This window comes from Corvus kubaryi, unplaced genomic scaffold (assembly GCF_017639235.1).
Source record: "Corvus kubaryi isolate FWS band 111438036 unplaced genomic scaffold, C.kubaryi_AGA036_p1.0 37308, whole genome shotgun sequence".
Taxonomy (NCBI): domain Eukaryota; kingdom Metazoa; phylum Chordata; class Aves; order Passeriformes; family Corvidae; genus Corvus; species Corvus kubaryi.
In genome coordinates, this window is record NW_024581096.1 from 14,539,074 (window position 1) to 14,550,573 (window position 11,500).

General features: G+C 60.6%; 1 protein-coding gene across 3 annotated transcripts; it reads right to left on the reverse strand.

The window, feature by feature from the left end:
• Window positions 1–475: 475 nt before the first annotated feature.
• PHF24 (PHD finger protein 24) lies at window positions 476–10,910 on the reverse strand. Of its 3 annotated transcripts, none has more exons than XM_042028678.1 (9): window positions 10,803–10,910; window positions 10,530–10,661; window positions 5,209–5,581; window positions 3,893–4,078; window positions 3,355–3,433; window positions 3,052–3,254; window positions 2,617–2,783; window positions 2,295–2,432; window positions 476–2,189 (listed from the first exon to the last, which is right to left on the reverse strand). In XM_042028678.1, exons 3-9 carry the CDS (start codon window positions 5,575–5,577, stop codon window positions 2,093–2,095), a joined length of 1,239 nt encoding a protein of 412 aa, XP_041884612.1. In that variant the 5' UTR covers window positions 5,578–5,581; window positions 10,530–10,661; window positions 10,803–10,910; the 3' UTR covers window positions 476–2,092. The 3 variants fall into 3 exon arrangements, with proteins under 3 accessions (XP_041884612.1, XP_041884613.1, XP_041884614.1); XM_042028679.1 differs by adding an exon at window positions 7,212–7,307 and having other exon boundaries at window positions 10,530–10,900; XM_042028680.1 differs by having other exon boundaries at window positions 2,295–2,396; window positions 10,530–10,895.
• Between the last annotated feature and the right edge of the window lie 590 nt (window positions 10,911–11,500).

The following is an 11,500-nucleotide window of genomic DNA, read 5'->3' on the forward strand; positions in this document are numbered from 1 at the left end:
GGAGCCCTGTGGATGTGATTAGCTGGAGAATTCCAGCCGTGGGGACCACACTCCTGGGGAACTTTGGTGTCTCTGTGGAGTTATTTTGCTGCAGACAGCCTGTTCGCAGCATCCAGCTGTCTCCAGTGCTCAGTGCTCTGTTCTCAGCATCCAGTGCCTCTGAAGGCAGGAAGCACACTCATCCCAATGGAGGGCTGTCCCTTCCACTGCAGCGTTTGCAGTGGTTCCATGATCCACTCTCCTTACTGTCTGCTTTCCTGGGAAGACGTGCAGCACCCTGAGCTTGCTGGATCCTGGGTGCACCTGCTCGCTGTCCCCTGTCACTGCTGTGGGACAGTCTGGGGACAGGAGGCCAAGCTTGCCTGATGGGACAGTGACCTGAGCCTGGGGTGGGATTTTAAACAATAGGCAGCTGTGGGTCCCCAGAAAGGCCCATGGCAAAGCCAGAAGCCCTGTAAGCACACGAGACGGAGGCTAGCTGGACACAGCTGTTTAATGAATGTATCTCAGTACAGATAGGGAGTTGCAACCCACGCACCCGCGGCCGCCTCCTCGCCATGGCTCTGGCCACATCTCGGACCTGGCATCCAAAATATCCCCATTGGCGCTCTGGCCACTTCTCGGACCTGGCATCCAAAATATCCCCATTGGCCTGGCATGCCAGGGTGGTAGAGGAAGATGTCGTGGCACTGGTGCGCCTCCTGGTCTTGCAGTGGGAGAGACCCTGGAGAGGGGAACTGTGCCCTGGCTGGGGGAAGGGGGATGACTGGGATGATGCCCACAGGGCATTGGGGATGGAGGTGAGGGAGTGACCAGGTTGCTGCAAGTGCAGCCCTGGTCTGTGTACACCCCGGGACCCCCTGGCTGAGCCAGGGCACACCAGGTGGGGAGAGGCTGAGGGCACTGTGGGGAAGGGATTGGAGGGGCAGGAGCAGCTTCTGGGGCTGCCGTGGGACCTGGGCATCCCAACCCCTGGAGTGTTTGGGGCAAGGTTTCCGGGCTCCCTGCTCCTTCGTCTGTGGGCTGAGCGCATCTGTCTACCTTAGGGCTGCCAATGTGGCCAGTGAATGCCTCATCCCTGCAGCTGACACCTGGGGAGGCTCTGAGCTCTGCCTCCTCCTCCTCACCATGGGCACTAATGCTCCCAGAGAGGCGAGGTTGCCCACTTGATGTGGTGGGTAGAGAGCAGGACTGAACAGGACTGGTGTGGGACAGGAATGGCAAGCAGATGAAGAGCATCCCCTGGAACCAGGCATACAGGAGGGGATGAGGGATGCAGGGGAGTGCTGCTGGCAAGATCAGATGCATGGGAGGGTTCCCCTACATCTGACCCTGCCTTCCCATCCCTCTGAAGCTTTCTGTTCCTGGTGCTCCTTCCTACACCATCACTGTTGGCATTAAATAGTTGGTTGCCAGCAGGGAAGGGTTGAGCCATGCCAGGGAACAGTCTCCCAGACACAGCCACGGGCCATGCATGCAAGGATGGACCTACTGGGCTCCAGCCCCTGTTGGAGTACAGCAGGGATGTGAAAGACCCCAGTGAGGGTCAGCCACATCCCCTGAGGATCCACCATGCTGATGAGCTGAGACACTGCTTGCCACAGACCTGTGGGTGCTGCCCGTGGCACGCAGAGGCTCTGCCCCGTGCACTGTGGGAGGCTGGGGGCACACGGGTGCTCTGGGTTCTGCTGTCGCCCCACAACTACCCAGGGCAGACCCGCAGGTCCCTGGGTGCTGTGGGAACGGGGATCATGGGGGCAGCAGGTTCCGTGCCCCTTGTGCCCCGTGGTGACCCCGGGCATGGGACCCTTCCCCACCGTGGTCCCTGCAGGGCGTGGGGGGGAGGGAGTGGGGACACGCCCTGCCCCGCCCTGCTTCCCCCACCAATCAGAGACCCGAGAGCTGCTCCCGCTCCCTCAGCCAATCAAAGCCCAGCACCCATCCTCTTCACAGCCAATCCGAGGGGGAGGTGGGGCAGAGGGCAGCATGGCCGCTTCCCCGCCAGCCAATCGGCGCCCGGCTGCGGCTGCGGGGGGTGGGGGGGGGGCTGGGCGGGGCAGGTCACCATGGCGGGTGTGGCACATGGCTGGGTCTAGGCGAGGGGCTGCAGGTGCAGGGCTGCGCTGTTGGGGCGCGCTGCCAGGATGTAGGCGACATTCTCCCGCAGGAAGCCGGGCCAGTCGATGCTCCTGCAGGCAGATGTGGGCTCATCGGACACCCTGGCAATGCTGCTCCCCCAGGGTCTCCCCCCAAAATGGGAGTGTCCACCACCTCCCTAACCATCCCTGCCTCACCTGGTCTCCTCCTGCTTTGTGGCTGGCAGGATCTTCTCCGGGCTCTTGCCGTTCCTGCTGCTGGCAGGGCTGCCCTCTGATATGGGCCCCACATGGCTGATGCTGTGGCAGGGAGGACGGTGTTCTTCATCCCCACTTCTTGCACCCCAAATGGTGGTGGTGGGGAAAGAGGGTGCACAGGGCTGAGGGGCCATGGAGGGGGAGGTGGCGGGAAGGGGGGGCAGCCCCTTTGCTGAGCCCCTTTGGAAGGTGTTGGGGCCATGCTGGGAGTCCTGCTGGGATATCACCCCTACACCAGGGTGGGCATCCAGCATCCCCTTACCTGACATTGCAGGACAGCATCTCCTTTTGGTGCTTGCGGAACCAGGTGTGCCGGGCCTGGCGGCACTCGCCCTCCCCGATGAAGCCATCGTTGTCCTGGTCCAGGGCCAGGAAGGCTGCCCGTGCCCGCTCCCGCTCCTTGGGTGTCAGCAGCCGCAGAAGGGCATTCTAGGGGGGTCAGAGAAGGAAAGGTGGAGCACTCATCCCATGGGAACCTCCCTCCTTATGTGCCCAAAACTGTAGGGGTCTCCACCCTGAGTGCTATGGCCAGGGGTGCAGGCCATGGGAGTCAGCCCCAGGTGTCAGAGCCATGGCGTCAGCTGCAGGAGCCAGCTTTGGGTGCCATGACCATGGGTGCTGGCCATGGTAGCCAGCCCTGGGTGCTGTGACCATGTGTGCCAGCCATGGGAGCAAGCCCTGGATGCCACAACTGTACCTGCGGCCGTATTTTCTGCAGCAGCTGGATGGACTCATGGGAGAGGAAGTCCTGCCACTCGATGTGCCCCTTCTTGTCGGGGTCCAGGGCGTTGAACTGCAGGGCTGCCTGCTCCTCCTGTGCCTCAGGCATGGTCCGTTCGAACTGCTGCTTGTGCACTTGGTGTTTGTAGTGCAGGAAGTCATCCAGGGTCAGGCAGCTCTCTGCAGGGGACAGATTGGCTGTGCCCAGGAAGGAGGGGGAACCCACCTCCCCAGCTGCTTCCTGCAGCCATCTGGGACCTGCCGCATGGAGGGTACGCACCTGGAATGATCTTGCAGTTCTTCAGGGTCTCCATCAGGCTGTACATCTCTTCCTCTGTCAGCAGCAGATTGAGGTTGTCCTGGGGTGGGGGGCAGAGAGGAGCAAAGACATAGGGTGGAGGGAGCACACCTCTGTATGGCAGCACTGGGATCCCTTGAAAGCGTGTGGGTGTGGCCACCCAGAGAGGGATGTTGTGCTGTGTCACCCAAGGGTGCTGCAGTGGAATGGCTCCATGCCCCCGGGCTTTGGCCATTCCGGCCCTGACACAGCATGTCATGTACCCATGGTGCCACATCCCCCACCAACGTCCTGGAGGGCTAGCTGCAGGGGTGGGAAGGTGGAGAAGGGCCGCTGTCCCCTGTGTCTGGAGACCCCATCAGGCCAAGGTGGGTGGTGGGAACTGGAGAGCAGCAGGTCCCCCATTGTCCCAGACCAGGCTGTGAGGTGGGATCCTGCTCATGTTCCATGTGGGGCACAGTTCCCTGGGGAGCACCCACCACCCAGCAGTGGCCTGGTGTCCCCTACTCCAGGCACTCACGCAGTAGTAGCAGCTCCAGCCCGTCTCAGTGTGCGCTGTCTCCGTCACCTCCACGGCACTGTCCTTCTGCAGGTATCCCATGCGGCGCAGGCAGCCGTCGTGATACACCCGGGGGCAGATGCGGCAGGGGAAGAGGCTCTCGGCCGTCCACACCTCACAGATCTCACACATCTCATCATTCAGGATCTGGGGAGGGATGGGCAGATACTCAGAAGAGGAGAATGAGCAGGGGCTTGGCTTCTCGATCTGGGCAGTGCTTTGCAGGTGGGGGTGGATGCTGAGGGGCAGAGAGGACAGGAAGATGTGAATGTGCAGGGCTGGCATAGGGAAGAGGTCGTAAGGGACATGGCTGGTTGAGTTAGAGGAGGTTAGTGGGTGTGTTGGTGGGGATGAATGGTGGGTGGATGGGTCTGGCTGTAGGGTTGGTGTGGCCATGGGGTTGCAGGTTCTCTGGGGTGCAGCATGGTAGGTGTGGGTGGCTGGACTGTAGGGTTGTAGATTGGCTGGTCTTTAGGTTTGCACATGTGGATGGATAAGCTGTAAGGTTTTCCACACATTTCCATTTCCACTTCCAAAGAGATACTAACCTGGGTATATTACCTGGGTACCCTGGCTGATCTAGCCTCAGAACATGGTTGGACATTGGAACACAGTGGTCACAGCACCAAGCCTGGACAATACTCTCAGGCACATGGTATGATTCTTGGGGTGTCCTGTGCATGGCCTGGAGTTGGACTTCAATGATCCTTCTGGGTCCCTTCCAGCTCAGGATATTTTATGTCTGTACGGCGCTACATAAGGTTGTAGGTGGGCTGGGGTGTAGGCTTGCTGGGTGGGTGGCTGGATGGGTAAGGCTGTGGGTGTGGATGGGTAGGTTGTAGGATTGAGGGCATGGGTGGATAAACTGTTGGGTTGTAGACGGGCAGGGGTGTAGGGGCTGCAGGTATGGAGGGGTGGGTTGAGTTGCAGGCTGGTTGACTGCAGGTGGACTAATATGTAGGTCAAGTTGTCTTCTTTTCCCCAGACCTAGAGCTGTCTGTGCCCAGCAGTGACTTCTCCCTTCCAAGACATCCCAGGGTCCCTCCAGGGCACATCTGAGTAGTTACACCCCCCTCCCCGTGTGGCACCTCCCCCTGCCCAGCCTGGCCACTGGTACACTGCCCCACTGAGCCACCTCCATAGGGCTTTGCCATGCCCTGTGAGACTGTCATGGCCTGGCAGGCACTCAGGTGCTTATACAGCCCTGGCTCTCCCCTGTGCACCTCCAGCCCTGTCCCCATTCCTCCCACACTGTCTCTGTGGTTCCAGCAGCTTACCTGCTCCCTCTGCTCCAGGCTGATGTCCGGGGGCTCATCATCGTGGAGCTCCCTCTTGGGCCGGATGAAGGCTGGTGGTGTGAACCTGTTGGCCCGGTCAAACTCCTCAGGCTCCACACCCCGGCCATCCCGCAGCCGCTCCCAGGCTGCCTTGCTGGCACTGCTCTCCTCCGGCTGGGAAGGTCCTGCTGATGCTTCCTCCTCTCCCTCCTGCACCTCCTGCTCCAGCGTCCCCTGGCGTGCGGTGCCCGCCTCCGCCCGACGCCGTGTCGATGGCTGCTCCCGCAGCCCATCCTTGAAGGCTGACACGGCCAAGCTGACCTTCTGCACCCTCTCCACCGTCTGCCTCCTCGACATCAGCACCCCCATGGCTCTGCGGTGGGAAGGAAGGTGCTATGTCCCTGACGCCAAAAGGGCATCCCGATGGTTTTCCCCCAGCTGTGTGAGGAGCAGCTCAGGGCAGCAGAAATGGGGTCTTTGTGACAAGCTGGTGCTGGGGTTATGATGGTGGCTATGGGGAGATGGATTCCGGGCCATGGAGGGTCTGAGTGGGTGGGGGAGTGGGACAGGAGGCAGGGAGATGGTTTGGGGGTGCCTCCCCACCCTTGCTCTATGGACTCCAGCTTAACAAGAAACACATCCAGGCTTTTCCCATGCCAGATCAGTAACACCCACAGGGACTAGGACCAGCTGTAACCCTCTTTCTTGTGTGCATCTCCTTTCTGCCTTGAAGACAGCCTCTGTGGCCAGTCAAGGGTGAAAGATGTCCTCCCTGCAGCTCTGCCCAGGACGCAGTCATGGCAGGTCTGGTGCTGACCCCTCACCTTCCTTAAATTCCTCTTCACTCACCTGCCTTTCTTCCACTCACATGCTTGTGTGTGTGCTGCTGCTGCTGTGATCACTGGGCATCCTGCAAGGAGCCATGTGGGGAGGCTGGGCCAGCTGTAGCAGGGCTGTGAGGGTGCAAGGGGGAAGAGGTGCAATGCATGGGACTGGGACACATGGGTCCCAAGAAGGATATTTGGCTTCCAAGTACCAAGGGAAGATCATCTTGGGGTAAAATGGGGAGGCCAACAGCAGCAGCATTAACAAGTTGGACTCTGTCTCACTGGGTGTGAGCTGAAGCTGGGGAGAAGCAGGATTTGACCTCCAGTGTTGTGGGGCACGGCATCACCCCACATGGGTCCAAGGGCTTCCCTTGTGCTGTGCTGGGGTTGCATTATGGAAGATGCTGCCCAGGGCAGTGGTGGAATCACCATCTCTGGAAATGTTTAAAAACCATGTAGACATGGCACTCAGGGACATGGTTTAATGGTTGCCTTGGCAGTGCTGGGTTAATGGTTGGAGTTGATGATCTTAGAGGTCTTTTCCAGCCTTAATTATTCTCTAATTCTATGCTGCAGCACAGAGGCACTCCCAGGTGGTGCCCAGGGACCAGGAGGCAATGTGGGGAGATTGGAGCAGCAATCTCCTGCCCCGCCAGCCTCAGCAGGGAAGTCCCCAGGTAGCGGGATAATTAGCAGCATGCGTGCACACGCCGGGATCTCGCTGTCTGCGGGAGGACTCGACACCGCGGGCACTGCTGTGGCAGGGAGCCTGGTCAGGGTAATTACAGGTACCCCGCAGCAGCAGGGCCGAGCGGAGCGGAGCAGAGCATGCTGGCAGGCGGCAAACACCACTGCGTGCACACGCATGTGATTTCCCAGCCTCTCCCCACCACAGCGGGACCATCTGCCTGCAGATTCCCACGCGCTGAGCTGGGTACGCAACACGTGTGGGCCCCGTCCTGCGCGTGGGGGTCCCAGCAGCGTGTGCGTGTGTGGGCTGGGGTATTTGCACCTGTTGGCCGCAGTGCCTGGCTCGGAGCTGGTGCCCGGCATTCTTCAGCTCCCGGGGCTTTGCAAAGGTGGGAGCGGGGCAGAGCTGGAGGCACGTGTCCAAGCCACAGCAGCAGCATCTCTGCGGCTGTGCCAGTGGGAAGGAAAACACCTGGGTGTTTCTACCTCCTCGCCGTGCCACCACCCTCTGCCTGGCTGGCTCAGGATCACGTCTGCCGTGGTCTGGATCAGCTCTGCTGCTGGGCAGCATTGCAGCTCTGCCTGCGAGCGAGAGAGTCGGAGAAGTCACAGGGAAATCCCCCCAAGATCTGCCTTTGCAGGTCCCTGCACCACTGAATGTTGGCCAGATCCAGGCCTACTCCTGTCCAAGAAGCAGGGAGGAGAGGGTCCAGAGAGGCTAGGCTCACAGAGAAGAGTGAAAAGAGGGATGTGACCCACAGCACATCAGTCTCCCTGGTACCCACACTGGTGTTCCTGATCCCAGTGTGCTGGCAGCTTCTCCCCACGGTGCTGCTGAGCTCTGGACACCCCAACCCCAGCCACTCTGCAGTGCAGTGGGGCAGCCCAGGCACTAGAAGGGTGGCTGGTGTGTGGACTTGCTGTATTTCCCCCCCCAAATCTGGTTCCCCTGTGTGTTCATGTCATAATCACCCACCTGCACTGTGCTGCTGCTGGAAGACCCCAGCCCACCTCCCTGGTTCCTGTCCTCTCCCAAGCCTACCCTGAGTCCCTTCTGACACTGGCAACTGTGTGCCTGGAGCCTGGACAGTGTCACTCCTATCATGACTTGTGTCTGTCCTCAGCTCTGCTGGCTTCCCTGCTCCTGCTAGTGCTGAACAGCTGGACCCTGCCTGCGCATCTGGGGTGAATGGCTTCATCCTGAACTCAGTCTCCAGACTCCACTGCCTTTCCACAGGCCCCATTACTCCCCAGATACCCCAAACCTGCTCTGCACTCTCCAGACCCCTTTTTGCCTGTGCCCCATACCCTACCTGACCTGCCTGGCTTTGTGGGGTGGGACTTCACCCTCACATAGAACCTGGCCTGACTTGGGGTTCTGCCAGACTTGGGGAGTCCCCCTTCTCCTAGGGAGGGAGGACCAGGGGCAGTCTTGCCTCACAGCAGCCCAGACACCCGAGCAACCCCTGCGTCCCCACATGTCCTTGGGGGAAAGTGTCTCCAGTGCTATTTGTGTCCACCCCCCGAGGCAAACAGAACCACCACCTGTCTCACCGTGACCTAAGAGGTGTGGGGGCCTCGACCTTGCTGCCAGGCTGCACCGTGGGACTATTTTTAGGTCGCCCCCACAGAGGAGCTAAATCTGGGCACAGGCAGGAGCTGCCTGCAAACACCCGGCTCCACTGAGCCGTGCCAGCACCGGGGGCTGTCACAGTCGGTGGTGGGCACCTTCCCAACCCCTTCCCTTCTCTTTCCCCCAGCCCCCTGCACCCATGCCCTGATGCTTGGGCAACATCCACTCCCCTCACTCTTCTCTTTTGGATTTGCTCCTTGCTGCTTCGTTCCTGCAGCAAAACACTGAGCCAGAAAGCACTTCATCCTCTCAGCACCCATGGACGCATCTTTCCCAGCATCACGCTCCTCTCTGTGTGGGGGACACTGAGGCATGGAAGCAAGGCTGGTGGAGCTGGAGTGAGGATTAAGCCTGGGTTAGGTGGGAATGGGGAGAGAGCTGGTGGCTAGCACGGAGGCACCCCGGGAAAAGGAAACAGGGCAGAGCATCCGGATGCAAACAGAACCAGTGGTCCCTGCATAGCTGCAAAATCTCTCTGCCATGGCAGAACACATGTGGCTTGTGCAAGGGTTACGGGGTGCCAGGTTAGTGGTGGGTGCGGGGTGGCGGGTGACACACAGGTGGGCGTAGCGCAGCACGGCGGGGGTGGTGTGGTGGCTGGGAGCGCAGGATGGATGTGTCGGGGAGCAGAGCAGGTGGGGTGTGTTTGTTAGGACTGGATGTGTTACGGGGTGGATGAGGTGCGAGGGGTGGATGTGTTTTGCGGTGGATATGCTATGGCGTGGCTGGCAGTGCAGGGCGGGTGTTATGGCCCTTGGAGGGTGTTGCAGCGGTGTGGGCATGGGGTGGGTGGTGGCTTTGGGTGCAGGGATGTTGCAGAAGCTGTGGGAGTGGGGTGGTGTCTGTGGCAGCTGGGGGTGCGGGATGGGTGCTTCTTGGGGGCCGTGGGTGCAGAGTGAGATGTTGCGGCGCACAGTGGCAGCCTGGGGAGATGGGGGTGTGGAGCCACAGGTCTCTAGGACTGACTGTTACCTGCCCCACGGTGTGTCCTCAGTGCAGGGCCCTGCCAGCAAATGAAGGGTCAGAGGGTGCTTGGGCTGGTGCACCCCTGAGCAGGATCCATGGCACCCACCTTCAAGGGGCTGCGTCAGGGTTGTGCCTGGAGCAGAACCTCCTCCGGTGCCAGGAGTATGCTCCCCGATCATGGGGAAGGATGCTCCTGGTCCCCACAGGCTGCCAGGGGGCCAGGCCTCCTCCCTGCCCTCACCAGGCTGCTGGGGCTTTTGCCCTGCAGTGCTGTGTCTTACTGCGAGCAGCGTTAGGGACCCTGGGGGCAGAGGGGTGGGGTACCAACAGGGAGGACAACCTGGGACATCAGAGCCCATGGCTGCCTGGTCCCAGGGCTCGGTCTGAAGGGCATGAAGCAGGGCTGGGAGGAGCTGCCGTGGCTCAGGCATGGCTCTGGCACACCCTGCACGGTTGCTGCCTGCCTGGGGTGAGGGGGACCAGGCTTCGAAGGCAGCAGGCTCTGGTTAGGGGACATTGCATTCCACCTCCCTGAGCTGGCTGCAAATGGCCAGAGGGGTCTGGCAGCATCCCCTTGTCCCCTCTCCCGGGCAGACAGCACATGCTGGAACTGTGGCACTGCTGGGACTGCTGCCACGAGGTGTTCCATTTGCCATGGGGCAGGGAGATCTGTGGCTTGTGGTACCCTCCCACCCTCTGCAGGGCTGTGGGAGTCCAGTGGGGATATGGGGGGGGGGGGGGGGGGGCAGAGGTGGCAGGACCCCCAGCTGTGCTGTGTCCCAGTCCTGGGGACACCAAGCTGGTGGCTGCTCTCCCTGCCGGATCAGGTTGCCCGTCCTGCCGCGCTATGGCAGATTTTATAGGTGTGTCGCACTATTTCATCTCCCAGAGGGGGATGAAAATGCCATGACAGCAGAGTCCCTTCCTCTGCAGCAGACACAGCTTCTGCCCAGCTCCGCACTTCTCATTCTCCTCTCCCTCCCCAGCCCCTCTCCCCAGTACCCACATGAGGACCCTGAGGGCAGGACCTCTCACCCCATCCTCATCCCCACTCCCAGGTATCCCATCCCAGGAGCTCTGGTCACTCTCCCTGGCACCAGGACCCTGGGACCAGTGGGGGAACCCACCCAGGGGTGACACAACGTATGGACAGCCCACGCCATGCACCCAGGAAAGCACCCACAATGGCAAAAAAAACCTCTTACCAGGATTGGAGTCGGTCTGGGAACACAAGCCCTAGACAGCAGTCCACACAGTGTCCATTGCCGCTGCCTCTGGCCACGAGCCCCTCTCCACCCACGGGTGCTCACTGCATGCTGTGCTCCGCGTGCAAATCCCTGTCAGGGGATGGAGCAGTGAGGGTGGTACCCGGGAAGCCAGAGCCGTGCACTTGCTGCTGGAGGATGCAGGAGGCAGCAAGATGCTGGGAGCGGATGCCTGTGTCTAGCGCGCACACGCGCACACACACACACACTCACACACTCTCTCAGAGGAAGCAGGGAGCTTGTGACTGGGGCTGAGCAGATGCAGCCTGGTTTGCTGTCCCTGTACCAATTGCTGCCCGAGCCCTGTTAAAAAGCTCTCCGAGAAACGAAGATTTTTTTTAACCAGGCTGACGTGTGCTGGAAGATACCAATAAAAGCTTTCCCTGCATCTCCTTTGGCCCCCTGGGTTGTACCGCCTTTCTTAGAAAAAACCTCAAGGATTACAGAGATGGGACTGCATCCAAGGATGAGCAAAGGTCTCATCTGCCCCCGCTGTGGGGTCTTCCCCAGACCCGTGCTCCAGTCACAGGCTACCTGCACCTGCTTTAACCCAATACCTGCTGGTCAGTGTTGCAGGCAAGCTGTCCTTCCCACACTACGGTGCAGCAGGGGCATTGTGGCTGCTGGCTACGTGCAGCTCTGTGCGCCCGGTGCAATGCAAAACCCAGGGTTTTTGTTCTTCTAGTCCCCAGAACTTGATGTATCACCTGGGTGGACACCACAGGGCTGCATCAGGGCTGGGGGCACACAGGGGCTGTGAAGGAGGTGATGGGGCAGGAGAGAGGATGCTGGTGGGGAGAGGAGGGCACAGGTCTAATGCAGCACCTCTGAAGGCAGGATATCTGGTCCACATGCATCCCCACCTACCCCACATCAGCTTGGTGGAGATGGTCACTCAGCCCCCTTACACC